This window comes from Phaseolus vulgaris, unplaced genomic scaffold (genome assembly GCF_000499845.2).
Source record: "Phaseolus vulgaris cultivar G19833 unplaced genomic scaffold, P. vulgaris v2.0 scaffold_124, whole genome shotgun sequence".
Classification (NCBI taxonomy): Eukaryota; Viridiplantae; Streptophyta; class Magnoliopsida; order Fabales; family Fabaceae; genus Phaseolus; species Phaseolus vulgaris.
Genome location: NW_027174149.1, coordinates 30734 through 58696, shown reverse-complemented (window position 1 = coordinate 58696; position 27963 = coordinate 30734). Strand labels below are relative to the sequence as shown.

The 27963-nt window shown below is 48.3% G+C and overlaps 1 protein-coding gene across 1 annotated transcript; it reads left to right on the top strand.

Annotated features, from left to right (window-relative positions):
- The first annotated feature begins 24832 nt into the window (after positions 1–24832).
- Positions 24833–25822, top strand: LOC137817542 (uncharacterized). The gene has a single exon (XM_068620826.1). It carries the CDS (start codon positions 24833–24835, stop codon positions 25820–25822), a length of 990 nt encoding a protein of 329 aa, XP_068476927.1.
- The last annotated feature ends 2141 nt before the right edge of the window (positions 25823–27963 follow it).

Below are 27963 nucleotides of genomic sequence, written 5' to 3'. Positions count from 1 at the left end.
AGAGTTCAGGAGGGAACACTCGTCCAGAAGTTCGTCGGGAGCCCAGTCGTATTCGCCCTTATAATAAGACTTAGGGAGCGGGGGAGGCGCGACGGTCTTAGTTTTCGCCATCAATGCCAAAGCTGAAGATCAAAAGAAAAAGAAAGGGTTCAGAGAAAAGGGGTTTGGGAGAAGAAAAGGGAAAAAATGGAAGGACCCTATGAGCACCCTACCCACACGAGAACGAAGGGAAACGAGAGGAACAAAGAAGCATACAAACAATATCCAGAGAAATGCGGTAATATGGACAGTCCCAGGCAGTTCATACAGTAAAGAGAATCATCAAGGAGGGAAAAAACCGTACCTTTGGGGGCTGAAGGGCGTGGAGAGCGGAAGCACGAACGAACAGGGGTCGCAAGAGAAGGGATTTAGAGCAGATGAACAGTGAGAAAGGGCAGAGAAAGTGGATGTAACAGTAGTGGCAAGCGCGGGGTTTGGTAACTTAAACGTTACGAGAAGCGCGAGTGGCAACAAATGATAACCGTGTGATGATGCCACGTGTTGCAAGATTAAGCGCTCAAAGGGAGCGCAAGAGGTTCTTAAAGACGACCGCACGATGCGCCACGTGGCACGTAATTAAGCGCAACTTCAAAAGACATTATTTTTCCCATTTCAGGGATGTCCAATCAGCCATTAAGAATACCTCTGTGGTTCAGAAAGTGTCACGTCAGTAATTCGAAAAATTGCTGAGTCAGCAGAGAATGACGCGTCATCAGGAGGGCACGTGGACGGCGTGGGCGAGGCTTTAGTCTTTGCGCTGAAGACAAGTCTTCGGCTTAAGACTGGGGGGCTTGTGTACCGTCCCGTATCCGGGCGTTGACTAAATCAAGGTCAAAGTCAACGGTTGAAGAGTCAAAGTCAACGCAAGGCGTCGCCTAGGTGGAGAGTCGCCAAGTGCCAGCATCGCCAAGAGGAAGCGTCGCCAAGGCAAGGCGTCGCCTAGGTGAAGGCGTCGCCCAGGTGAAGGCGTCGCCCAACTAGGGCGTCGCCAGATCAAACAGTGTAAAAACAAGGCAATCAGTGTGGTTCCCCGATACCCATGGGTAGGAAAGACCATGGAGGGAGCGACACCGTGGGAAGGCCTCAAGTCCCGATAGCTCGGGAAAGTGATAAAGAGAATGAAAAGGTGGCTTCAAGGCCATAGTGATAGCATCAGGGTAGGGTAGCCTGACTCGTGAAGTACCCCTGCCGCCCCAGAGACGCCTTCGGGACAAATACGACCCAAGAGGAAGGTCACGCCCAGGGTAACCGGGTGCAGGGTGCGAGAGGAAGGCAGATACGCTCTCAGAGTGAGTGACTAGATGATTGGGCGCATGAGTTGGAACCCAAAAAGTCACCCCTAGCGCAGTAGCACTCCCAGCAGGAGGACTCACACGTAGAAACGTCCCCAGGTGGGCAGAAGCGCCCCCAGATGGGGTCATGGCGTCGTGAGGCCCTTCACGTGTACAACAGCCAGATCAGAATGAAAACACCCCTTGGTCAGGTGCCAGGTAATTAAAGTCATTCAATACAGTTTCCGTTTCGAGCGTTCAGGCACTATGATGGCTCCCAAGCGTTTCAACGTCTTAAATGCGCTACGTTTTCTAATTAAACGCTTTAATGAGTGCGTTACGTTTGTGATTAAAAGCGCTTTAAGGCGCTTTAAATGCTTGGGAGGTTTAAATAGCGCGGGGAATGTTGGAAACGGGGTTCGAACTTTCTGCAAATTTACCAGAGCTCTATAGTTGCTTGCTCGTGTCTCGTCAGTGACGAACAAGGGACTGGGAGATATTTTTGCCTGAAAGAGAGAACACAGATACACAGTATACAGTTATTTCTTACCACCTTCAGAGTGCCATACGCGGTGCTCAGAGACGTAGGTGAACAGTTTTGGTGTTTCTTGCTGGCTGACTTGAGCGTCGGAGTGCAAACGGCCGCTAGGGCGCCTCTTTGTCCTCTTTTTTGCAGGAATCCACAGGTAACCAGTGGGAAGGAGTCCCTAGCTGACGGTTGAGATCGCACACGAAGACGTCCCGGTCAACCGGACGGAACAGGTTTAATTTGAGGCGATATTTTGATTTGGTGGCAAACAGCTCCTCTAGATCAGCTGTGTGCTGCCCTCTCTCGTGTGAAGTCACGACCATGTCATCTACGTAGGCCTGCACGTTCCTTCACAGCATGGGTGCAAGGACCTTGTCCATCAGCCTCTGGTAGGTGGCGCCTGCATTCTTCAGCACAAACGACATCACCTTGTAACAATAACTGCACGTCTCCGTCATGAACGCCGTTTTGCTCTCGTCCCTGGGATGCATCTTGATCTGATTGTAACCTGAGAATGCATCCAAGAAACAAAGCATCTTGCAACCCGAGGTGCTATGCACTAATGCGTCGATGTTGGGCAGTGGGTACGAATCTTTGGGGCATGACTTGTTCAGATCTGTGAAGTCAACGCACATCCTCCACTTCCCATTTTCCTTCTTTACTAGAACTACATTGGCCAGCCACTCAGGGTATTGTATCTCCCTGATGTGCCCAGCGTTTAGAAGCTTATGTGTCTCCTCATTCTCTGTCGCACAGGGCGAACCTTGGCGTCCATGGTAAGACGGTGGCACAAGAAATCTGGGTTGATGCCTGGCATGTCTGCCGCAGTCCACGCAAATGGATCTAGGTGTCGCGAGATCACCGCAACCACCTCCTCTCGTTCTTCCTAGCTCAAGAAGCGTCCTAGTTTGAACACCTTACCCCCTATCTGCCTTTCCACTAGGTTGTCTTCTGGTCGGGGTCGCTCGTTCTGCACATTCTCTGCAAGAGACTCATTCATGGAGTCCTCTTCCATAGGCGTCGCCCCAACGGATGCATCGGGCATCGCCTCCTCTGGCTCTTCTTCTGCGGGCGATGCCTCTCCTTATACTCCTTCCATCGGCGAGGCATCGCCGTTTCTTCCTTCTGTATGTGCATCTTCTATAGGCGCCGCCCCTGCAGGTGTGGACTTCGCAGGCGTCGCCTCTTCCAACGGGCGTCGCCTCTTCTAACTCCATTTGCGAATCTGAAACGAGTGGTCGCTCAATCACCATGACCACGCCTCTCCTTGTTTTTAGGCTATTTTCATAGCACTTACGAGCCTCTTCTTGATCTGACTTGATCACGATCACCTTGCCACTAAGATCTGGTAGCTTCGTCTTCATGTGGCGCGTGGAGGACACCGCCCTTAATCTGTTCAAGGCAGGTCTGCCTAACAAAATGTTTTAAGCTGAGTTGGCGTTAACCACCAAGTACCGGATGCTTTAAGTGCGCGACGCCGCTCCATCAGTGAACGTCGTTCTCAGCTCCAGGTAGCCACGTACCTCCACTGGGTTATCTGCAAACCCATACAAGCATCCAGTATAGGGTCTCAAAAGGTCGGGCGACAACTGTAGCTTATTGAAGGTCGACCAGAACATGACGTCTGCAGAACTGCCTTGGTCGACGAGGACCCTATGTACCTTTCTTCCCGCTGTGAATACTGAAATGACCACTGGGTCATTATCGTGTGGGACGACATCCCGTAGGTCAGCCCTTGTGAAAACGAGGTCTGACTCCCACGGGTCGTCTGGAAATTCCTCAGCAACTGAACTTACTGACCTCACATATTTCTTACGTTGAGAGGCAGTGAGTCCTCCTCCGGAAAAGCCACCAGAAATGGTGTGTACTTCTCCGTGAGTTGGCATTTCATGCGCTGGACCGTCCTCTGGTGTCGCCGTGGCTGTGGTCGTCATGGACCCAATGAGATAATCTTTCAAAAAACCATTTTTCACAAGCTCATCCAACTGATAGCCAGAGCTAAGCAGTTGTTAATATGGTGTCCGAATGCCTCGTGAAATTCACACCATAATCCCTTGTGAGGTCCCAGTATCTTGTCAGACTTCACCAGTGGCCTCAACCTGTCAGCTATGTTGGGCACAACGATGAGGTCTTTAAGTTCAACCATAAAGTTGTGCCTTAGAAGTCTATTTCCCTCTCTCCTTGCTTCTGCTCGACCTCTAGGTTGGGTCCTCCTTGCCTCGTATGTGCACTTCCTGTCTTAGTTCTTTCTCTCCGTGGTGGCTTCGTGGACCCTAGCGGGTTGTGTGCGCATTTGCGCTCTTGGGCGTGTAGGTGCAGCTGTCGTGCACTTCTCGTATGCCTCGCCCTCAGAGGCAATGTGTTCTACCGCTCGACGCCTTACTTCAGCGAAAGTCTTGGATTCGTGACTTGCTGAAAGACCTAGGACACACCCCTTTCCTGAATGCGTACACGATCATGGGTTCGTCTGTGGTACCCACCTTCACCACCTGCGCCCCGAAGCGGCTTACGTACTCTTTCAAGGTTTCACCTTGATACTGCTTCACGTCGAATAGGTCGTATGAAACTGGGGTTGGGGCCCTGTTGGCTAAATACTGCTCTCTGAATAGCCGCGTGAAAGACGTGATGTGACCCTCTGGGAGGCTGATGAACCAATCCATGGCCACCCCAGTCAAAGGGCTCATAAAGAGCTTGCACCTTACGGCATCAGAACCGCCTACCAGCATCATCTGTATGTGGAACACAGTGAGGTGCGCCTCAGGATCCTCCATCCATGTGAAGGTTACTTTGGGCCCCGTGAATGTGTTGGGGATTGCTGTCTCTAGGATCGCCTGTGAGAATGGTGTTGAGAATTCTCTGGGTGGGGTGGCAGTCTCAGGCTCATCTACGTCGCGCCATCCACGGCGTAGCTCCTCGTTGGCGCCGTGAAGCTCATCGTTTCTCGCCTGAGATGCTGTGAGATCCGCCTGCATGCGCTCTTGCTCCGCTTTCCAAAGTCAAAGTCAACGTATGGTGGGACCCTTCGAGGGGTCCAAGGAAGAAAGTCAACAGATTGACCACTTGAGGCATCGCCAAGTTAAGGCATCGCCAATGGGAGGCGTCGCCTCGCTAAGGCGTCGCCAAAGAAAGGCATCGCCAGGTTGAGGCATCGCCAAGATAAGGCATCGCCGAGCTAAGACATCACAAGGAGGCTTCAGGCCTCGACGGTTCAGAGCAGTAACAAAGAGAAGAGAAAGGTGGCTTCAAGGCCATAGTTCTAGTACCAGTAGGGAGTAACCTAACTCGTGAAGTACCCACGCCACCTCAGGGTGATCCCCGAGATAAATATGACCCATGAAAGGGTCATGAGAGTTCAATGACGTATCAAATGTTTTAAGGCACATTTTTATACGCTTTCAATGCACTTTAACGCAATTTAACTACAGAAGGTGTATAAAAAGGGGCCTTGGGATATTTGAAGGGGATCCGAGTTTTGACCTAATGCTCGCAATTTCACACAAAACACAAACCCTGGTTGTTTTCGCTGCGCACCCACTGTGTGTACAAGACGATTAGGGAAACACAGTTTTAGTCACTTAGTTATTTCTGACCACCTTCAGAGCATTCGTTTATGGTGTTCCGATACGGAGGTGCGTCACCTGGTCAACCGGCGGGAACAGTTTTCGGTCCCCACATATGCACATGTCTTAGCCTTAGTGGCAGGGAAACTCAATCGTTTTGAATTCCCTCATTTTATTCAAAACTTAGCTCTAGAGGCCCCAAAAAACCCCTAAAACGCTTCACATTTTTGTATCCTTTTTCTCTCATCGCTTAGAGCTCCACGCTCTCTTCTCATTTCTCCAAGATTCTTTCTTCAAACCTCGAAAGGTACCCCTTTTTTTATTTTTCGACTTACTCATCCTCTGTAATTGCATGTTCTGCTTAGATCATCACCTGTTTGCAGCCGTTTAAACTTATACTCATTATTGATCATTCATATGTTTCGCACGTTATCGTTTGGATCCTTAAATACGTGTTAAGGTTTTGCTTCCCTATTTTTCTATATAAGCTCATACTCGTTTGCTTGTTTCCATACTGTGTTGGGTCTGAGTTTACTTTTATGCTTTCTGCGTGTGACTACGTTTAGATGCAACCTTCTATGGATTACAAATCCCTGTATCCTTGGGCATCGTCGAACCTCCTCTCCAGAAACTCTTCCTACACTTCCCATGAGAAAATAGTAACCCTTAGGAAAAGTAAGTTCCATTTCAGCAAAGAGGATGATTGGATTTTCCTAGATCCCTGTGCGGTAGATGAGCCAGTGAGTTGTGATGAAACTATTTCCCCCATCAAACCCTTTTGTTATTTCTACGCCACGATTTTTAAGAGAGTCCTTCTTTGTCTTCCTCTATCCGTTTTTTTAAAAAGAACTCCTAACTTAGCTTAACGTAGCTCCTATCCAGCTACATCCCAATAGCTGGGCATTTGTTCGTGCCTTTTCAATCCTTTGTGACCAGCTCGGTGTCCCACCATCTGTAGACGTGTTCCTTTACCTCTGTAAGAATTGATGGCTTAAACAAGAGGGGGGTGAATTGTTTGTCAATGATTTTTGTAAAGATTGATTAAGAACGAACCTTTATCAAACAATCGCAGATAAGAAATGAAGGAAAGCCATCAACCAATGATACAAAAATTGTTTTCAGAATTTTAACCGATTGAAATTGCGCTTTAATTGGTTGTTTATAACAGCAGCAGAAATATAATTAACATAAACATTTATAAGGAGATAGAGATAGAAAGATTTACACAAAGAGTTTTATACTAGTTCACTCAACCTTAAGCTACATCCAGTTCTCAGAACAACCTCTGAGTTCCACTAGTAATCAAATCCAGATTACACCAACACACCACAAAGAGGTGACCTTGAAAACCACAAGACCCACTCACCCTCTTTGCAACACCAAACACATCATGTAAGAACACTTTCTGACTTTGCAGGATTTCACACACACTTACAGTTAATGAAAGTACAATTACAAGAACCTTGAATGGATAGAAAACACCTAAGATTACACAAACCAGGAAGCCCTATGATCAGATTTCGTACCAGTGCAAAGCTTAACAACAATCTTGCAAACCTTTTGACAACTTCTTTCAGAAAAAAATCTCAATTGCTATTTCAAACTTTGTAATAACTTGTATTTGTTTTTAAAGAAAGGCTATATTTATAGCACTTGAAATCCATCCGTTCAAGGCAGCATTTAATGAGCAAAAACAGTTTTGATCACACCCAAAATAGAATAATAGGTTTTCAAAAAACTATTATGAAAACACACAATCAACCGATTGAAATCACAATTTAACCGGTTGAATTGGTTAGGCAGTTACATAACCAAGTCAAAAATAGTTTTAAAACCTCCAAGCTAGCTAGGTGACAAACAACCGATTATTTCGATAATTCAACCGGTTGTTTTTACCTTTGCTTAGAAAAACACTTTGCTTTTTAAAACAGATTGGGCAAGCTTTGTGCAAGTGACAAAAACTGATCTTTACATGGATTCTAAACATTCTAATCTAAACCCAAACCAAAACCAGCAAGGCTTCAAGCTTCATCTTGGATTTGAAACATCAAAGCTCCCATGATCTACAATCTCCCCCTATTTGATGGAGACAAATCCTTGGGATGCTTTGAGGAATGTTCTTGTTAAGAATTTTTACAACCTGCATTCATGAGCAAACATAGAAACACAACATAATCTATTCCATCCAATCAGGCACCAGAAACCAATTCCCACTAGGTGATTTCCAAAGAGGAATGTACCGCCCTGGTGGTCGGGTGTGATGACGTGGCATCCTGCTACAATGTAGGCGTGTTGACAAGGCGCCAGGTTGGCGGATGGGAAGGAAGTCGGGAGGCACGTGTAGTCGCCAGTTGTTAAGTTGGCGTGTTCCGATTTCCAGCTTACCAGAATAGGCGATCGCCAGGTTGAAGATGAAGTCGCCAGATGCAGACCCAGGCGACCAAGCAGTCGGAGATCGCCAGAACAAGCACATCGCCGAAGATGAAGGAGAAGCAGATTATGAAGGCGGCCGGCGAGACCACAGGGAAGGTGTATGAAGGTCCTAACTCGCCAGTTTCAGTAGAGATCGCACTCCTAAGTTTGCTATGCACTGGGCAGTACCATGCATACGTAACTTAGCCAAAATGAGAGCAGAAGCGGCGCCAAGTCAGGGAGCCTCCAGATGATGGCACGTGTACAGTTGGATGCGAGCCACGTGTCCAAGTCTGTAACTGCCAGGAGAGAGAAAACCACCAGGTATATAAGAGTTCTTAACAGACTTTCTGAGGTACGCACGTTCAGTTCATACACTTTACGCTTGCGAGTGACAGAGCTGTTTGTGAGAGGATTTGCACGGTTCTAGTTCTTAGTATTTGGTGATACCGTCACTGACTTGAGCGTCGGAGTGCGATCGGCCGCAGCGGCGCCGTGTCGTTTCTTTGCAGGTTCTTGAAGTAGATCCAGGGGAGGAACGAAGGTGATAAGCGGTGCGCACGTCGATCCTTTGATGAGGCATTCTCCAGCGTTCCGGTCAACAGGGTGGATCATCAGGCGCCCACCGTGGGGCCGTGTAAAACTTGCTCCCATCCACAGCGTGAGTTCGTGGAAGTTTTCGAGGTTTCCTGCGCGGTTGTGTGCTGGTGCAACCATCGTTCGCAGTTTCTTTGAGTTTCGTTCGGTGAAGTTTGCGTTTTGAACCGTTCGTTTGGCTTTTCGATCGGTGGATTCGAGTTCTTTCGTTTGTTTGGTTGATTCGCGGGGAAACGGTGGTTTTTGGTGAAGCTGTGGTTTTCTTCGAAGGTTTGCGGTGTTCCTGGGTTCTTGCGCGGTTTCTTGAGTTTTCTCCGATTGATCGCTGATTCGATCGTGGTTGAAGTGTTATTTGCTGTATTTCTGTGGTTCACTGAAGTTAATGAGAAAAATGAGAAGCAATCGCTCCAGTCCCGTGGCGCCTGTCGCTGCTGAAGGCGACGCCGCCATGACCATGGCGCAGATGGCAGAGATGATGCGCTCGTTGCAGGCAACTGTGGAAGCCTCGCGCGTAGAGCAGGCAAGGATACATGAGGACCTGGTCGCCTCTCGCGCCAGGAACGAGGAGCTCAGCAAGGTAGCTGAGGAGCTGCGTCGAGCTCTTCAGGAGCAGCAGGGACGTTCTTCTGCTGAAGAGGTGGCACCGTCGACGCCACCTTGTGTGTTCCCAATGCCTTTTGTTCAGGCGATTACCGACACGCCAATTCCCACGAGCGTGGTTCCGGTTAAAGCCGTTTTTACCGGCGTGGAGGATCCAGAGGCTCATCTGACCACGTTCCACACGCAGATGATGCTGTCGGGAGGGTCAGACGCCGTCTACTGCAAGATGTTCGTGAGCACGCTCCAGGGAACGGCGATGGAGTGGTTTGTGAGCCTGCCTAATGGCCACATAACCAATTTTCAACAATTCTCGAAAATCTTTGTCGAGCAGTACATTGTGAATAAGGCACCGCCGAGGGTGTCCTATGATCTGTTTGATATAAGGCAGTACCATGGGGAGTCCCTCAGAGACTACCTCAATCGCTTCGGAGCGCAGATGGTCAGATCGCCGGCCAAGGATGAAGAAATGCTGGTCTATGCCTTCAAGAAGGGCGTGCAGCCAGGGCCATTCTGTGAGGCCTTGATCAGGGCTCATCCAGCGACGTTTGCTGAAGTCAGGCGACTTGCGGTGGCCCACATCGCCGACGAGAGTGAAGTCGCCGAGAAGAGAGGCAGCGTGGCTCCCGCCAGACCACGCGCACAGACCAGGATCCAGCCGCAGAGGGTGCTGGAAACGGCGGCGGCCAGGAAAGACCAAAGGACTCGCTATCCTTACGATAGGAGAAATAAGGGAAGAAGCCAAGCGCGCCAACTACCAGCACGCCAACAACCAGCACACTGGGAATACAATCGCCCGCCTAAGCACAAATTCGTCATGGGACTAGCAGACCTGATCGCTATCCCTAACATATCTGCTAGGTTGAAGGCGCCTGAGAAGGTGGGCGACAAGGTGCTGGGGTCAAAGCCGGACGCCTGGTGCGAGTTCCACCAGTGTTTTGGCCACAACCTGGACTCGTGTTTGTCTTTAGGATACCAGCTCGATGATCTGGTTAAGAGCGGGTTCCTAAATGACTATCTGCTGGACAGGAGGACGGGGGGAGCATCGAGTTCCCAGCCAGCAGGTGGAGAAGCCCAGCAACACGAGATGCCTATCCATGGGGAGATCCACACCATTGCAGGGGGTTTCTCCGGTGGTGGATGCACCGCATCGCAGAGGAAAAAGTACGCGCGATCGGTGATGGCAGTGGACATGTTTGAAGATCACTCGCCGGAAGTGGACATTACGTTCACAAAGCAAGATCTTCGAGACGTTGTGCCCCATGACAACGATCCCATAGTTATTTCGTTGATCACAGCGGGAAGGAAGGTCCACAGAGTTCTGGTGGACCAAGGAAGCTCGGCAGACGTGATGTTCTGGCCGACTTTCACGCAGCTGGAGTTGCCCCTTGACCAGCTAAGGCCCTATGGAGGGTGCTTATATGGGTTCGCTGGTGACCAGGTGGAGGTCAGGGGGTACATTGAGCTGAGAACCACGTTTACAGATGAGGCTGGGTCGAGGACGGAGAAAATGAAGTACCTCATCGTAAACGCCCCTTCAGCATATAACATCCTGTTGGGTAGGCCCACTCTTAACAGGATAGGCGCCATTCCATCGACTCGGCACATGAAGGTGAAGCTGCCGTCCATGGAAGGGGTGGTGATCACGATCAAGTCGGATCAGAAAGAAGCGAAAAGGTGCTATGAGAATAGCCTGAAAAACAAAAGATCAGTGAGCTATGTAACAACCACCCCACCTCCCGGCGTGAAGCCCAGACCGCCGGTATCAGAGGAGGCCGCCGGAAGGGATGTAGAGATGATAGACGCTGAGCTGGGGGAGAGGAATGCTGGCCTGGAGGAGGAAGAGGCGCGGAATCGCCCCGAGGAAGCGAGAGAACTGGGAATCGCCAAGGCGGTGATCGCCAGAGAATCCAGGCCCAAACCTGTCGAGCAGTGGCTCGAGAAGGAGATCAGAGGGAAAGTTTTCAAGCTCGGAAGATCTCTGGGGGTCGATCTCCAGGACCAGATCGCCAAGGTGATTGAGCGGCATCTGGACGCGTTTGCTTGGTCCGCTTCGGACATGCCCGGGATCGATCCCGACTTCTTGTGCCATCATCTGGCGATGGACAACATGGTGAGACCAGTGCGACAAAGGAGAAGAAAGTTCAACGAGGAGAGGAGGCAGGCGATCAGGGACGAAACCCAGAAACTCCTCGCTGCAGGCCACATCAGGGAAGTCCAGTACCCTGAATGGTTGGCAAATGTCGTACTGGTGAAGAAGAGTAACGGGAAATGGCGCATGTGCGTCGATTTCACCGATCTGAATAAAGCTTGCCCAAAGGATTCGTATCCTTTACCAAGCATTGATGCCCTGGTTGATAGTGCTGCTGGGTGCAAGCTGTTGAGTTTCCTGGATGCCTTCTCGGGCTATAATCAGATCAAGATGCATCCCATGGACGAAGAAAAAACAGCCTTCATGACGGAGAGGTCGTGCTACTGCTATAAGGTCATGCCGTTTGGGCTGAAGAACGCGGGGGCCACGTACCAGAGGTTGATGGATCAAGTACTTGCACCGATGCTGGGAAGGAACGTGCAAGCCTACGTCGATGACATGGTCGTGACCTCGCAGGAGAAGAGCAAGCACGTTGCAGACTTGGAAGAATTGTTCACGACGATCGCCAAGTTCAAGTTAAAGCTTAACCCGGAGAAATGCATTTTCGGCGTGGAGGCTGGAAAATTTTTGGGTTTTCTCTTGACTGAAAGAGGAATAGAAGCTAACCCGGACAAGTGTGCCGCCATCTTGGCGATGAGAAGCCCAGCTACAGTAAAAGAGGTCCAGCAGCTAACAGGTCGGATGGCAGCCCTATCTCGCTTCGTGTCAGCTAGCGGAGAAAAGGGGCATCCCTATTTTCAGTGTCTGCGGCGCAATAACAGGTTCGCTTGGACGAAAGAGTGTGAGGAAGCTTTCGTCAAGCTGAAGGAGTATCTGGCGAGCCCGCCGGTTCTGTGCAAACCGCTGGCGGGGATCCCTCTCAGGTTGTACTTCGCTGTGACTGAGAGGGCGGTGAGTGCGGTGCTCGCCCAGGATCAAGATCAGGCTCAGAAGCCCATTTATTTTGTGAGCAAGGTGTTGCAGGGCCCAGAAACGAGATATCAGGCCCTGGAGAAGGCTGCGCTAGCTGTGGTGTTTTCGGCGAGGAGGTTGCGCCACTACTTCCACAGTTTCACAATACTGGTGATGACTGACCTGCCCATCCAGAAGGTCTTGAAGAAACCTGACGTTGCGGGAAGAATGGTGAAGTAGGCAGTGGAGTTGTCAGAGTTTGACATTAAATATGAGCCTCGAGGCCCGATCAAGGGGCAAATCTTTGCAGATTTTGTGGTCGAGCTCTCATCAGAGGCGACGCGGGTTGAAGGAGACGATTTCCGTTGGGTACTCTCGGTGGATGGATCGTCGAACCAGCAGGGTAGCGGTGCTGGAGTCATATTGGAAGGACCCAACGGTGTGCTGATCGAACAATCGTTGAGATTTGCCTTCAAAGCCAGCAACAATCAAGCAGAGTATGAGGCGCTGATCGTCGGGATTTTGCTGGCCAAAGAGATGGGAGCCAGGGTGTTAATGGCTAAGAGTGACTCGCTGCTAGTCACAGGGCAAGTAACAGGCGAGTTCCAGGCTAAAGATCCACAAATGGCGGCTCACTTGGCGTATGTGCAGGAATTGAAGAGTTCCTTTGCCTCTTTTGAAGTAGTACATGTGCCCCGAGAGCAGAATGCCCGAGCTGACTTGCTTGCTAAGCTCGCCAGCTCAGGCAAGGGGGGTAGGCAGAGGACGGTGATTCAAGAAACTCTGAAGACGCCGAGGGCATTTGTAGCAGATCACCTGGTCCTTCAGATAAGCAGGTCGACGGAGAGAGCAGCGAGAAGCCATAAGTCTTTGACGCAAGAAACTCTGAGATCGCCGAGAATTAGAGCATGTCGAGGAGAGAAGGTGGACGTGATGCAGGTCTGCGCCGCCCATGAGCCAGACACTTGGATAACACAGTACAAGCGGTGCTTGGCAGATGGCCTCCTCCCGCTAGATCCAACAGAAGCTAGGAAGGTAAAGAAAAATTCCAGCAAGTATACATTGATTGATGGCGATCTGTACAGGTTTGGGTTCACTCACCCGCTCCTGGAATGTATACACGGCGAGAAGTGCACGAGAATTATGGCAGAGCTCCACGAAGGTATATGTGGAAGCCACGTCGGGGGTCGAGCTCTGGCCGCGAGGACTCTCCGTGCAGGCTACTACTGGCCATCCATGAGAGAAGATTGCAAGAAATATGCCCAATGTTGTAAACAATGCCAGCAGCACGCCGATTGGCATAAGGCACCTCCCGAGGAGTTGAAGTCGATCTATAGCCCTTGGCCGTTTCATACTTGGGGAATCGACATCCTGGGACCTTTCCCGCTGGCGATCAGGCAAATGAAGTACTTGGTGGTGGCGATTGAGTACTTCACCAAGTGGATTGAAGCAGAACCAGTGGCCCAGATCACCGCACACAAGATCGAAGGTTTTGTATGGAAGAACATCGTGTGCCGGTTTGGAGTGCCTAAGCGCCTGGTGTCAGATAATGGGACGCAGTTTGCAAGCCACCTGTTGAAGAAGCTTTGCGAAGGGGTGGGAATTCAACAAGTGTTTGCATCCGTCGAGCACCCTCAAACAAATGGCCAGGTGGAATCAGCTAATCGGGTGTTGTTGAGAGGTTTGAAGAGAAGGCTTGAGAAAGCCAAGGGAAGTTGGGCTGAGGAGGTGCCCCGCATAGTCTGGGCGTACCACACCACCGAGCAGTCAGGAACCCATGAGACCCCGTTTAGCTTGGTCTATGGGTGTGACGCCATGATTCTGGTGGAGATCCAGGAGAGCTCGCCGAGATTCCAGAACTTCGTAGAGGAAGTTTCGAATGAAGAGAGAAGGTTGAACCTGGATCTGCTGGATGAAGTCAGGGAAGAGGCGAGGCTGAAGGCTGAGGCGGTGAAGAGGAGGATCGAGCGAAGATACAACTCAAAGGTGATGCCAAGGCAGTTCAGAGGAGGCGACTTGGTGATGAGGAAGGCCCACCAGTACGAGATGGAGAATAAATTGTCACCCAAGTGGACTGGACCGTTCAGAATAACCGAGGCGCTCGGGAACGGGGCCTACCGCTTAGAAACGCTGGAAGGAGGGGCGATCCCTCGTACCTGGAACGCCACACACCTGAAGTTGTACTATAGTTAAGAGCTTTGTAAGTAAAGACAAACACAAATGTTATATTACAATGTCTCTGTTAAAACAGTTTCAAGGGGGCACTCTTTTTTCCCTAAGGAGGGTTTTTAACGAGGCCACCCAATAAAAGAAGAGTTTTTGAAGAATAAGGTGTTTTCAGATTGCATGTGTGCTATTTTCAAAAGTTTTGAAGAAAGACCTTATCATTTGTACATGATTTAAGGCAAGAAAAGATATATCGCGTGCTTTCTAAAAAGTTTTAAGTCCTCATCGTTTTTCGGCGATTAGAGGCACCAGTTAAGTTTTAAGTCCTCATCGTTTTTCGGCGATTAGAGGCACCAGTTAAGTTTTAAGTCCTCATCGTTTTTCGGCGATTGGAGGCACCAGTTAAGTTTTAAGTCCTCATCGTTTTTCGGCGATTGGAGGCACCAGTTAAGTTTTTAAGTCCTCATCGTCTTTCGGCGATCGGAGGCACCAGATGAAAGACCTCAACGCCCTCGCGCGTCCTGAGGCAAGTAAAAGACCTCCTCGCCGTTGAGCGAGTGCAGGCGAGAAAGAGAAAAAGTCCTCCGTGTTTCTGGGAGCGAGAAGATGTAACTCCTGGGGCAATGTAGAGGCAAGTAAAAGACCTCCTCGCCGTTGAGCGAGTGCAGGCGAGAAAGAGAAAAAGTCCTCCGTGTTTCTGGGAGCGAGAAGATGTAACTCCTGGGGCAATGTAGAGGCAAGTTAAAGACCTCCTCGCCGTCGAGCGAGTGCAGGCGAGAGAAAGAAAAGGTCCTCAGTGCATCCAGGGGGGAGGAGATGTACACCCTGGGCAAGTTGAGGCACCAGATAAAGTCCTTATCGCCGTTGTGCGAGCTAAGGCCAGTTAAAGACCTCCTCGCCGCCAAGCGAGTGCAGGCGAGAGAAAGAAAAGGTCCTCAGTGCATCCAGGGGGGAGGAGATGTACACCCTGGGCAAGTTGAGGCGCCAGATAAAGTCCTTCTCGCCGTTGAGCGAGTTCAGGCGAGTAAAAAGTCCTTCTCGCCGATGAGCGAGTTCAGGCGAGTTGAAAGACCTTCTCGCTTACGTGCGAGCATAGGCAAGATAAAATCCTTCTCGTCTCGAACGAGTTCAGGTATGGCGAAGAGGGTGGAAGAAGCTTGAAAGGTGGCTAAGGTAGGTTCGAAGAGAACGCCTAGCCAGCCGGTCTTTTGCTCTGAAGTTCAGGAGGGCAAAGGAAGATTCCAAAGGGCGCTTCTACCCCAGATAAAGAAACGATTGCCAAAGCATGAGGCTAGGAAAAGCTGGTGTTACCAAGAGGTCTTGGCGATCGGGGAAAGTTCAAACGACGGCGAGAAGGTTGAAAGGCTTGTTTGATAAAGCAGGACGAGTGGGACGTTGTTTGAGCCAATCATTGAGTTACAATTCGTTGTTCGAAGGGTATTCTTGCGATAAGGTTAGTTGCCTTAAGAATACAAGTTGTTTAAAGTGATTATTGCTTAAGTTTGAATTGGCTCGAGGCAATTACGTCAAAAGTCGCGTTAGCAAAATCACTAAGTTAAATCCGACAAAGTTAAACATGCAAAGAGGGCTAAAGCGCTTAAAAGAAGTCAAGGGAGAGAATATCCAAGTTCAGCGATTGAAATAAGTATCTGTTCAAAACACATATTCACGAGTTCTTATTACAAGGTATATACAAGCGAATTTATAAAGTAGCAGACGGGGTGGAGTTGGTTGAGCCTTCGGCGGGAACGACCTTTCCATCTACTACTTCGTTGTTTAACGACACCATGCTGAGGTCGAGATCGGGGAATAGGCATGCGAATTGTTCCCGAGCGGCTTCAAATCCAGCAACCAGAATCTGAGCAGAGCTTAGCTTAAGTTCTTCAATTTGCCCTTGAAGTTCTTCAACCTGTTTTTTGAGCTCCTTGTTCTGCTGCCCCAGCTCTTCGACCTGTTTTCGGAGTTGTTCGTTGGTCTCTTGAGCATGGAGAAGGTCGTCAGCCACCTTCTTGGATTCTGTTTGAGCTTGGGTCAACTCGGCAGCCATCTTCCCTTTTTCCTTGTTAGCCTCGGTGAGATCAGCCATGGCGTCGTCCCTCGCTTTTTCTACCTGCCCAAGTAGCTTCTCGCGTTCGACCGACCTCTGCTCCAGTTTTTGCAACTTGGCGGCGTCAGCTTGAATGCGAGCCTCCAGGTCGCTCGCCTTGGTGCGGAGAGGCACGATCTTGCTTTCTAGCTCGACTTTCTCTTGGGCAAGATCATGAATTTTGCGGCGAAGGTCAGCAGCTTCCTTGCGCGCCAGCCTGAGCTCGGTACTCAGGGCATCCTCCACTCGGGAGTGTTCCATTTCCGCGAGCGTCAGGCTGAATGACACCTTCTCCACCTCAACCTTCATAGTGCTATTTTCGGTCTTGAGGTTGTAGAGATCGTCTTGAAGCCTCCTGATGGAGCTCTCCACAGCCCTCGTTATGATCGATGGGATATCCTCTGCTATGGTTTTGAGTTTGGCAGTCAGAGGTTCCCACATCCTTGTGACTTCAAGGGAAAGGTTTGATGCTTGGAGAGGCGCCAGGGGGGCTTGTTGAGGGTTCTCGCCGCCACCTTCCTTAGCAGGATTTTCAGCGTTTGCTTCCTGGCGTGGCGACGCAATCGGGGATTCGGTAATTAGAATTGGAGAGGTGTGAGCAACCTCATCCCCGATTGGAACATTTTCTGCAGCTGAAGCGTTTGAAGGGGGGCCCCCTCCAGCTGAGATGTGTGGCGTAGAGGCACTTGGGGGGTCCTCCAGAAAATTTGGCTCTTGAGCCTCAGCTGCTGGTGGCGCAGTGGCCAGTGGAGTTGCTTGGACTGGTGATGAAGGGGCTTGTGGTGTCGGCGATGAGGGAGGAGGAGCAGGCGTTGATGGAGGTGTTGAGATTGGAAGAGGGGGTTGAGCAGGTGGAGAAGATGGTGCCACCCTCTTCCTTTTCGTGACAAGGCCATCCTCTGTGACCTCGTCGTCCTCTTCTTCCTCCTCTTGGACGATTTGGGGGGCTTTCCGTTTAGGCCTCTTAAGGACCAGTTTCTTGCGCTGGGTGGGTTCCTTGGGCGGTGATCGCCCACGAACGATGGCCTTCTCGACCGCCGAGTTGGGCACCGTCTGGGAACCGGTCGCCAACCCGTGGTTTCGGGCGAGCGCCTTTAAGTCGGCGAGCATGTTCTTACCCAACATGGTGTCTGCATGAAACGAAAATGCATGAGTTAGCTCAGAGAAGGAAAAGATAAGTGTATGAGGCAATGAATGAGGCAATGAAGCAGCAAGACAGGTATATGCAGAAAAGGTAAAACCAAAGTCTTGTGCGTGTCGCACAAGACGCCCAGAAGCAGTATCAGAAACAGTATCAGAAGCAGTATCAGAAGTAATGTTAAAGCAAAAGTGTAGCGTCCTAACCTATTTGAAATTCTAGCTGGTCCTCAAAGAATTCGAAGGAGATCAGGGTGGGGGTCAGGAATGTTATGTTGGCATCTGCCGCCCTCTTCCAGAATAGACAGAGGTCTCGGTCCAAAGCTCCCATGCTATCAGGACTTCTGGGCCTCCTGAAGCAGCTCTTGGACTCCTTTTTCCCCTTGTCCACCCAGTACAAGGGGAAGCCATCGAGAAGGGAAGTGTCTTTATCGTTTGCGCGTACTTGGATGAACTTCCCCTTCCAGTCTTTGTACGATTGCTGGAAGATGGTAAAAATGGATCTCCCAGCAATGGCATTCAGGCTGACCCACAGGCGGTCTCCTGGGTGCTTGGCCTCAAAAAGGAACAAAAACACGTCCACCGACGCGGGCAACCCCAGGTGGTCGCACGTTATTTCGAAGGCTCGAACAAACGCCCAGCTGTTGGGGTGAAGCTGGGCGGCAGCGATGTTGAGCTCGGTCAAGAGTTCCCTCTCGAATCGGGTGAGGGGAAACCTGAGCTTGACCTTCTTGAAGAATGTTGTGTAAACAAAGCAAAAGGGCCCGTCGGCGCTTACTTTGTCATCAGCGCACACTGGCAGAGCGGCGGGGCAAGGCAGCACCATCATCCTCTCGTCGTGCTCCTTGTGAAACGATTGATAGGCCTCGTCCCCCTTTGTCAACCGCAGAACTGCTCCCGCAGTGTTCACCGACGAGGTCTCCTTCAGAAGGGTTGGGTTAGCCCAGGGGTATAGAGTTTTGAAGTCTGGCAGAGGGACGGGGGCTCCTCCAGCATTAGGTGGAGTCGCCTGGGCCAGAGCAGATTGGGAAGATGCAGGCCTCTCAGCCTGCGAAGAGGAAGCGCCACGAACTTGCGTTGAGTCGTGTGCTTGCGAAGGAGGGTTTCGTGCTGATGGAGGGGGGTTCGGGGTAATCTTGGTGCGAGTCATGATGGCAGCTGCAAAGGAAGAAGAAAGGAAAAATAATCAGGAGGGTTACGAAGGCTGACTCGGTCACAGAAGGAAGGTGAAACGACGAACGAATGTGAGTTCGTTGCGACGATCGACAAAGCCCTAAGTTACGCAGAAGAGAAATGGAAAAAACGACCCACAGCGTATGCACCAGGCAGTTACAGGATGATGCAAATCGGTGAAAATGCAAGGAAACCCAGCAGATGAAGGAAAGTAGTTACCTTTCGATGATCAGGAAAACGGTGAAGGGAGATAGTGATCTGGAGTGTTGAAGAGCGTTGAGAGTTTTCGCAGAGGGAAGTTGGAGCGTTTGCAAGCACGAAGGAAAGTGATGGAACAGTGGAGCGTAAGGGGTTTAAGGGTTTTCGAAATAAGTTTAGGAAGCGCTAACGGCAGATGAAGAGAGCCGTTGATGAAGCCACGTGTCGAACGATGGGTGAAGGGTTTGGTGGAGCGTCAGAGCAGCAGAAAGTACAATCGCTTGGAATTCTGCGTCAGTGCCACGTAGATCGGTGTTAACGAAGGCTCTTTCAGTCTTTTCGCTAGACAAGTCTTCGCTTAAGACTGGGGGGCTTGTGTACCGCCCTGGTGGTCGGGTGTGATGACGTGGCATCCTGCTACAATGTAGGCGTGTTGACAAGGTGCTAGGTTGGCGGATGGGAAGGAAGTCGGGAGGCACGTGTAGTCGCCAGTTGTTAAGTTGGCGTGTTCCGATTTCCAGCTTACCAGAATAGGCGATCGCCAGGTTGAAGATGAAGTCGCCAGATGCAGACCCAGGCGACCAAGCAGTCGGAGATCGCCAGAACAAGCACATCGCCGAAGATGAAGGAGAAGCAGATTATGAAGGCGGCCGGCGAGACCACAGGGAAGGTGTATGAAGGTCCTAACTCGCCAGTTTCAGTAGAGATCGCACTCCTAAGTTTGCTATGCACTGGGCAGTACCATGCATACGTAACTTAGCCAAAATGAGAGCAGAAGCGGCGCCAAGTCAGGGAGCCTCCAGATGATGGCACGTGTACAGTTGGATGCGAGCCACGTGTCCAAGTCTGTAACTGCCAGGAGAGAGAAAAACACCAGGTATATAAGAGTTCTTAACAGACTTTCTGAGGTACGCACGTTCAGTTCATACACTTTACGCTTGCGAGTGACAGAGCTGTTTGTGAGAGGATTTGCACGGTTCTAGTTCTTAGTATTTGGTGATACCGTCACTGACTTGAGCGTCGGAGTGCGATCGGCCGCAGCGGCGTCGTGTCGTTTCTTTGCAGGTTCTTGAAGTAGATCCAAGGGAGGAACGAAGGTGATAAGCGGTGCGCACGTCGATCCTTTGACGAGGCATTCTCCAGCGCTCCGGTCAACAGGGTGGATCAAGGAACATCAGCCAAATTAGATGAGAAACCAGTCTACGTACAAAGGTGCAAACACAGACAATCAATCAGTTATTTCGCAGGAATAACCGGTTCAAATTTGTATAAGAGTTTCAACAGTTTTAAAATTTCAATTTTAAACTAGTTAAGCAGTTATAACAGCAATGTTCAAAGCAGTAATAAGTCTAGGTGATAAGAACATTACAGAACCCAATACTTCTCCCCCTATTTGTCTTATCAAATTGACTAAAGGAAGGATTAAAAACCTTGAGATAAAGCATGTATATCACTTTTCAACCGGTAATTTGAAAGGGTAAATCTTTTAGCTTCGTCATGAGTTTTTTAAAAAGCATCAAGCAATTGGAAATAACTTTCACATTTATTGGAAGAAGATGTACTTACATGGTTTGATCCTGATTCTTCTTTTTGCATAAGGCAGACCTCTATCTTGGTTTTTGAAGAAGATGAATCAGCAGAGGAGTCTTCCTTGTCCAGCCAAACATCCCTATTTTTCCTTTTTGAGTTAAAACCCAGACCACATTTTCCAAAAACAAACTTTTGAGATGCTAAAACATTCTCAAGATTTGATTTGACTTTTGCAATTATCTTAACAATATTCACAAGATATAAAACTTTCTTTTGAATGGATTCAAAATTTTTACAAAAAATTAAATCAAATCTGAAAGAGGAATTTTGATAAATCAGTTCAAAATTTTCAAAGTCAGAATTTAATTTGTGCAAATCATTTTCCAGAACTTTGATTTTCACTTTCAACTAGATGTTTTAACTTTTCAACCGGTTATTTGAAAGGGTTAATCTTTTAGCTTCTTCGTGAGTTTCTTGGAAAGTATCAAGCAGTTGGAAATAACTTTGACATTTATTGGAAGAAGATGTACTTACTTGGTTTGATCTAGATTCTTCTTTTTCCATAAGGCAGACATGTATCTTGATTTTTGAACAAGATGAATGAGCAGAGGACTCTATCTTGTCCAGCCAAACATCCACTATTTTTCCTTTCTGGGTTAAAACCCATACCATATTTCCCAAAAACACACTTTTAAGGCGCTAAACATTCTCAAGATTTGATTTGACTTTTGCAATTGTGTCAACAATTTTCACAAGATATAAAACCTTCTTTTGATGGGATTCACAATATTTACAAAAAATTGATTCAAATTTGCAAGAGGAGGTTTGATATACCAGTTCAAGATTTTCAAAGTCAGCATTTGATTTGTGCACATCATTTTCCGGAACTTTGATTTTCTCTTTCAACCAGTTGTTTTCACTTTTCAACCGGTTATTTGAAAGGGTTAATCTTTTAGCTTCGTCATGAGTTTTTTAAAAAGCATCAATCAATTGGAAATAACTTTCACATTTATTGGAAGAAGATTTACTTACTTGGTTTCATCCTGATTCTTCTTTTTCGATAAGGTAGACCTCTATCTGTATTTTTGAAGAAGATGAATCAGCTGAGGTCTCTTCCTTGTCAAGCCAAACATCCCCTATTTTTCCTTTTTGAGTTAAAACCTAGACCACATTTCCCAAAAATAAACTTTTGAGATGCTAAAACATTCTCAAGATTTGATTTGACTTCTGCAATTATCTCAATAAATTTCGCAAGAGATAAAACTTTCTTTTGAATGGATTCAAAATTTTTACAAAAAATTGAATCAAATCTGCAAGAGGAGTTTTGATAAATCAGTTCAAAATTTTCAAAGTCAGAATATAATTTGTGCAAATGATTTTCCAGAACTTTTATTTTCTCTTTTAACTAGATGTGTTCACTTTTCAACCGATTATTTGAAAGGTTTAATCTTTTAGATTCTTCATGAGTTTCTTGGAAAGCATTAAGCAGTTGGAAATAACTTTGACATTTATTGGAAGAAGATGTACTTGCTTGGTTTGATCTAGATTCTTCTTTTTCCATACGGCAGACCTCTATCTTGGTTTTTGAAGAAGATGAATCAGCAGAGGACTGTATCTTGGCCAGCCAAACATCCCCTATTTTTCCTTTGTGGGTTAAAACCCATACCATATTTCCCAAAAACACAATTTTGAGGTGCTAGAACATTCTCGAGATTTGATTTGACTTTTGCAATTGTGTCAACAGTTTTCACAAGATATAAAACTTTCTTTTGATGGGATTCACAATTTTAAAAAAAAAATTCATTCAAATTTGCAAGAGGAGTTTTGATAAATCAGTTCAAGATTTTCAAATTTAGCATTTGATTTGTGCAAATCATTTTCCAGATCTTTGATTTTCTCTTTCAACCAGTTGCTTTCACTTTTCAACCGGTTATTTGAAAGGGTTAATCTTTTAGCTTCGTCATGAGTTTTTTGAAAAGCATCAAGCAATTGGAAATAACTTTCACATTTATTGGAAGAAGATGTACTTACATGGTTTGATCCTGATTCTTCTTTTTCCATAAGGCAGACCTCTATCTTGATTTTTGAAGAAGATGAATGAGCAGAGGACTCTATCTTGTCCAGCCAAACATCCACTATTTTTCCTTTGTGGGTTTAAACCAATACCATATTTCCCAAAAACACACTTTTAAGGCGCTAAAACATTCTCAAGATTTGATTCGACTTTTGCAATTGTGTCAACAGTTTTCACAAGATATAAAACTTTCTTTTGATGGGATTCACAATTTTTAAAAAAAAATTGATTCAAATCTGCTAGAGGAGTTTTGATAAATCAGTTCAAGATTTTCAAAGTTAGCATTTGATTTGTGCAAATCATTTTCCAGATCTTTGATTTTCTCTTTCAACCAGTTGTTTTCACTTTTCAACCGGTTATTTGAAAGGGTTAATCTTTTAGCTTCTTCATGAGTTTTTTGGAAAGCATCAAGCAGTTGGAAATAACTTTGACATTTATTGGAAGAAGATGTACTTAGTTCGTTTGATCCAGATTCTTCTTTTTCCATAAGGCATACCTCTATCTTGGTTTTTTAAGCAAATGAAACAGTAGAGGACTCTTCCTTATGCAGCCAAACATCCCCTATTTTTGCTTAGTGGGTTAAAACCTAAACAACATTTCCCAAAAACACACTTTTGAGATGTTAAAACATTTTCAAAATTTGATTTGACTTTTGCAATTGTGTCAATAGTTTTCACAAGATATAAAACTTTCTTTTGATGTGATTCGCAATTTTTACAAAAAATTGAATCAATTCTGTAAGAGGAGTTTTGATAAAATCAGTTCAAGATTTTCAAAGTCAACATTTAATTTGTCCAAATCATTTTCCAGGACATTGATTTTCTCCTCCAACCAATTGTTTTCACTTTTCAACCGTGTACCGTCCCGGGGCGTTGACAAAAAGTCAAAGTCAAAGTCAACACATGGTGGGACCGCTCGAGGGCCCCAAAGAAGGGAAGGAAGGTCAACAAGTTGACCGCTTGGGTCATCGCCCAAGAAAGGCATCGCCTCGCGAAGGCGTCGCCCAAGAAAGGCGACACCAGGTATAGAAACAGTCAAGTTAAGATATCGACGGAGTTACCTCCTGATACCCATGGGTAGGAAAGACCATGGAGGGGACAACACCGTGAGGAAATCTCGGGCTCCGATGGCTCGAAACAGCAATGAAGAGAAGAGAAAGGTGGCTTCAAGGCCATAGTTCTAATACCAGTAGGGAGTAACCTCACTCGTGAAGAACCCGCGCCACCTCAGGGAGACCCCTGGAACAGATATGACCCATGAGAGGGTCACACTCGGGGGTGAACCAGGTGCATGGTGCAAGAGGAAGGTAGATACACTCCCAGGGTGAGTGACTAGAGGTTGGGGCGCATGAGTTGGCACCCACAAGCCACCCCACGCGCCAGAAGCACTTCGAGGAAAGAGGGCTCACGCAATAGAATAACCTTAGGTTGGGTTGCGGCGCTGAGGGACCCTCTGCGCTGAATAACGATCAAGTCAGAAAAGCACGTGGCAATCAGCACGTGCTCATTAAATGTTTCAGTGAAAGTTTGCCAAGGTATGCGCTAATTCAGTTAAGATTCGAACGTTCCAAGGAATATTTTATATGCTTTCAATGCGCTTTAACGCGTTTTAAACACGAGAGATGTATAAAAAGAGGCCTTGGGGCATTTGAAAGGGGATCCGAGTTTTAACGTAATACTTGCAGTTTTACACAGAACACAAACCCTAGTTGTTTTTGTTGCGCACCCACTGTGTGCACAAGACGATTGGGGCAACACAGCTTTAGTCATTGAGTATAGTTTTCGACCACCCTCAGCGCATTCATCACAGTGTTCTACACGGAGGTGCGTCACCTTTGATGTTTCTCGCTAACTGACTTGATAGTCGGAGTGCAAACGGCCGCGAGGGCGCCCCTTTGTTCACTTCTTTTCAGGTATTCACAGACGGAGCAAAACGAAGGGGCACTAGTTCGTGAGGACAAGCCACGCGCAAAGACGACCCTGGCCAACCGGCGGGAAAATTTGGCGCCCACCGTGGGGCCCGATATAAAACATCAATCCCACTACACAAGTTTTTCAGTTCCAGTTCTAAAAACCCAGATAAGTTATGAAGGTTTCCAGGAAGCCACGAACATGAGACCTGCACGCTCTAGGAGTGATGAGATGACCATGCAACAACTAGTGGGCGTGATGCAAGGGCTGCCGGAGGCAATGGCAGCATCGAAAGCGGAGCAAGAGCGCATGCAGGAAGATCTCACAGCATCTCAGGCGAGAAACGATGAGCTCCACCGCACCAATGAGGAGTTACGCCGTGGATGGCGCGACGTAGATGAACCTGAGACTGCCACCCCACCCAGGGAATTCTCAACACCATTCTCATAGGCAAAACTAGACACAGCAATCCCCAACACATTCACGGGGCCCAAGATAACCTTCACAGGGATGGAGGATCCTGAGGCACACCTCACTACGTTCCACACCGAGATGATGCTGGTAGGCGGTTCTGATGCCGTAAGATGCAAGATCTTTATTAGCACCTTGACCGGGATGGCCATGGACTGGTTCATCAGCCTCCCAGAGGGTCACATCACGTCTTTCGCACAGCTTTCGCGGCTATTCAGAGAGCAGTATTTGGCTAACAGTGCCCCAGCCCCAGTCTCATACGACCTTTTCGACGTGAAGCAATATCAAGGGGAGACCTTGAAAGAGTACATAAGCCGCTTTGGGGCGCAGGTGGTGAAAGTGGGTACCATAGACGAACCCATGATCGTGTACGCATTCAGGAAGGGGGTGTGTCCTGGATCTTTCAGCAAATCACTCAATCACAGCCGCCCCAAAAGTTTTGCTGAAGTAAGGCGTCGGGCGGTAGAACACATTGCCTCTGAGGGTGAGTCAAGCGAGAAGTGCACGACTGCTACGCCCACACGCCCAAGGGCGCAGATGCGCGCACAGGCTGCTAGAGTCCACGAAGCCACTACAGAAAGGAAGAATCAAGATAGAAGGCGCACCTACGAGACAAGGAGAGCCCAACCTAGGGGTCGATCAAAGGGAAGGAGAGAGGGCAATAGACCCCTAAGGCACAACTTTGTGGTGGAGCTTAAAGACCTCATCGTTGTGCCCAACATAGCTGATAGGTTGAGGCCGCCGGTGAAGTCTGACAAGGTACTGGGACCTCACAAGGAATCATGGTGCGAATTTCACGAAGCATTCGGACACCATATTAACAACTGCTTAGCGCTGGGCTATCAGTTGGATGAGCTCGTGAAGAATGGATTTTTGAAAGATTATCTCGCTGGGCCCGCTGCGACCCCAGTCGCGTTGACGCCAGAAGAAGGGCAAGCGCACCCCAATACGCTTGAAGACCACTTGATAAAAGTAGAAGAAGGGGACCCCGTTGTTGGCCCGTTCGTCCCCGCACACAGGCTCCCCTAGAGTGCAAGGAAGCACTACGATGTCGTCATCGTGCCTTTTCGCGAAGGCGCGATGATCGTAGGTGCTTGGCTCCCGTACATGATCCCTCCAAGCTTTAGTGGAAACCAGGCTCGAGCACTCATCGAGCAACTCGTCTGGAGCCCATGTATAAAGGGTCCTATGGTTGATTCTGGGGGTGGAGGGTTGGCCGTCATTTTGGTACGTGCCGTTAACAAAGAAACTGAAGAATGAAGAAGAGAAAAGGTTTCAGCAAGTAAGGTCAGGTAGCAAAGGGGAGAGGAACCCTAAAAGGGCCCCTACCCACGCGAAGAGTCCAAGGTAGAAGAAACAGGAAAATAGAAAGGGGAACACGAGAGAGGCAGAAACATAAACAGATCCAGGACGATACAAGATTAATGCAAAAATATACAAGAATAAGCAGAGAATAAAAATCATACCTTTGAGTGTTTTGGTTGGTAAAAGGCCAGAACGCGCGGAGAGAAAGCAGAAATTGCAGAGGGGATTTTGAGAAGATGAACAGTGCAAGGAAATACGAAGGGAGATGGAACAGTGCCCTGAGCGCGCAAATTCGAAGGGATATAACGTTAACTTGAAGCGCAAAGAGCACGAAGCGCTGACCGTGCGATTGAGCCATGTGTGACGAGATCAGAGCATGACCCAAAGCGTCACCTTTCTCGCCTAGAGAATGTCACATCGTTAGAGCACTCGAAGGTACGTCACGTCAGCGGTACGGAGAACGTCACATCAGCGGTACGGAGAATGTCCCGTCAGCTAATCAGAGAATGACACGTCATCAGAATGCCACATGGTCAATAGGGCGAGGCCTTAGTCTTTTCGCTGAAAACAAGTTATCAGCTCAAGCTGGGGGGGGGGGGCTTGTGTATTGTCCCGGGGTGTTGACCAAAAGTCAAAGTCAAAGTCAACACATAGTGGGACCGCTCGAGGGCCCCAAAGAATGGAAGGAAGGTCAACAAGTTGACCGCTTGGGGCATCACCCAAGAAAGGCATCGCCTAAGAAAGGCGTCGCCCCGCGAAGGCGTCGCCCAAGAAAGGCGACGCCAGGTAAAGAAACAGTCAGGTTAAGATATCGACGGAGTTACCTCCTGATACCCATGGGTAGGAAAGACCATGGAGGGGACAACACCGTGAGGAAATCTCGGGCTCCGATGGCTCGAAACATCAATGAAGAGAAGAGAAAGGTGGCTTCAAGGCCATAGTTCTAGTACTAGTAGGGAGTAACCTCACTCGTGAAGCACCCGCGCCACCTCAGGGAGACCCCCGGAACAGATATGACCCCTGAGAGGGTCACGCTCGGGGGTGAACCAGGTGCATGGTGCAAGAGGAAGGTAGATACACTCCCAGGGTGAGTGACTAGAGGTTGGGGCGCATGAGTTGGCACCCAGAAGTCACCCCATGCGCCAGAAGCACTTCGAGGAAAGACGGCTCACGCAATAGAATAACCCTAGGTTGGGTTGCGGCGATGAGAGACCCTCTGCGCAGAATAACGATCAAGTCAAAAAAGCACGTGGCAATCAGGACGTGCTCATTAAATGTTTCAGTGAAAGTTTGTCAAGGTACGCGCTAATTCAGTTAAGATTCGAACGTTCCAAGGAATATTTTTATACGCTTTGAATGCCCTTTAACGCGTTTTAAACACGAGAGATGTATAAAAAGAGGCCTTGGGGCATTTGAAAGGGGATCCGAGTTTTAACCTAATACTTGCAGTTTTACACAGAACACAAACCCTAGTTGTTTTCACCGCGCACCCACTGTGTGCACAAGACGATTGGGGCAACACAGCTTTAGTCATTCAGTATAGGTTACGATAACCCTCAGAGCATTCATCACAGTGTTCTACACAGGGTGTGTCAACTTTGATGTTTCTCGCTAGCTGACTTGATCGTCGGAGTGCAAAGGGCCGCGAGGGCGCCCCTTTGTTCACTTCTTTTCAGGTATTCACAGACGGAGCAGAACGAAGGTGCACTAGCTCGTGAGGACAAGCCACGCGCAAAGACGACCCTGGCCAACCGGCGGGAACAAACCGGTTATTTGAAAGGGTTAATCTTTTAGCTTCATCATGACATTCTTGGATAGCATCAAGTAGTTGGAAATAAATTTCACATTTATTGGAAGAAGATGTA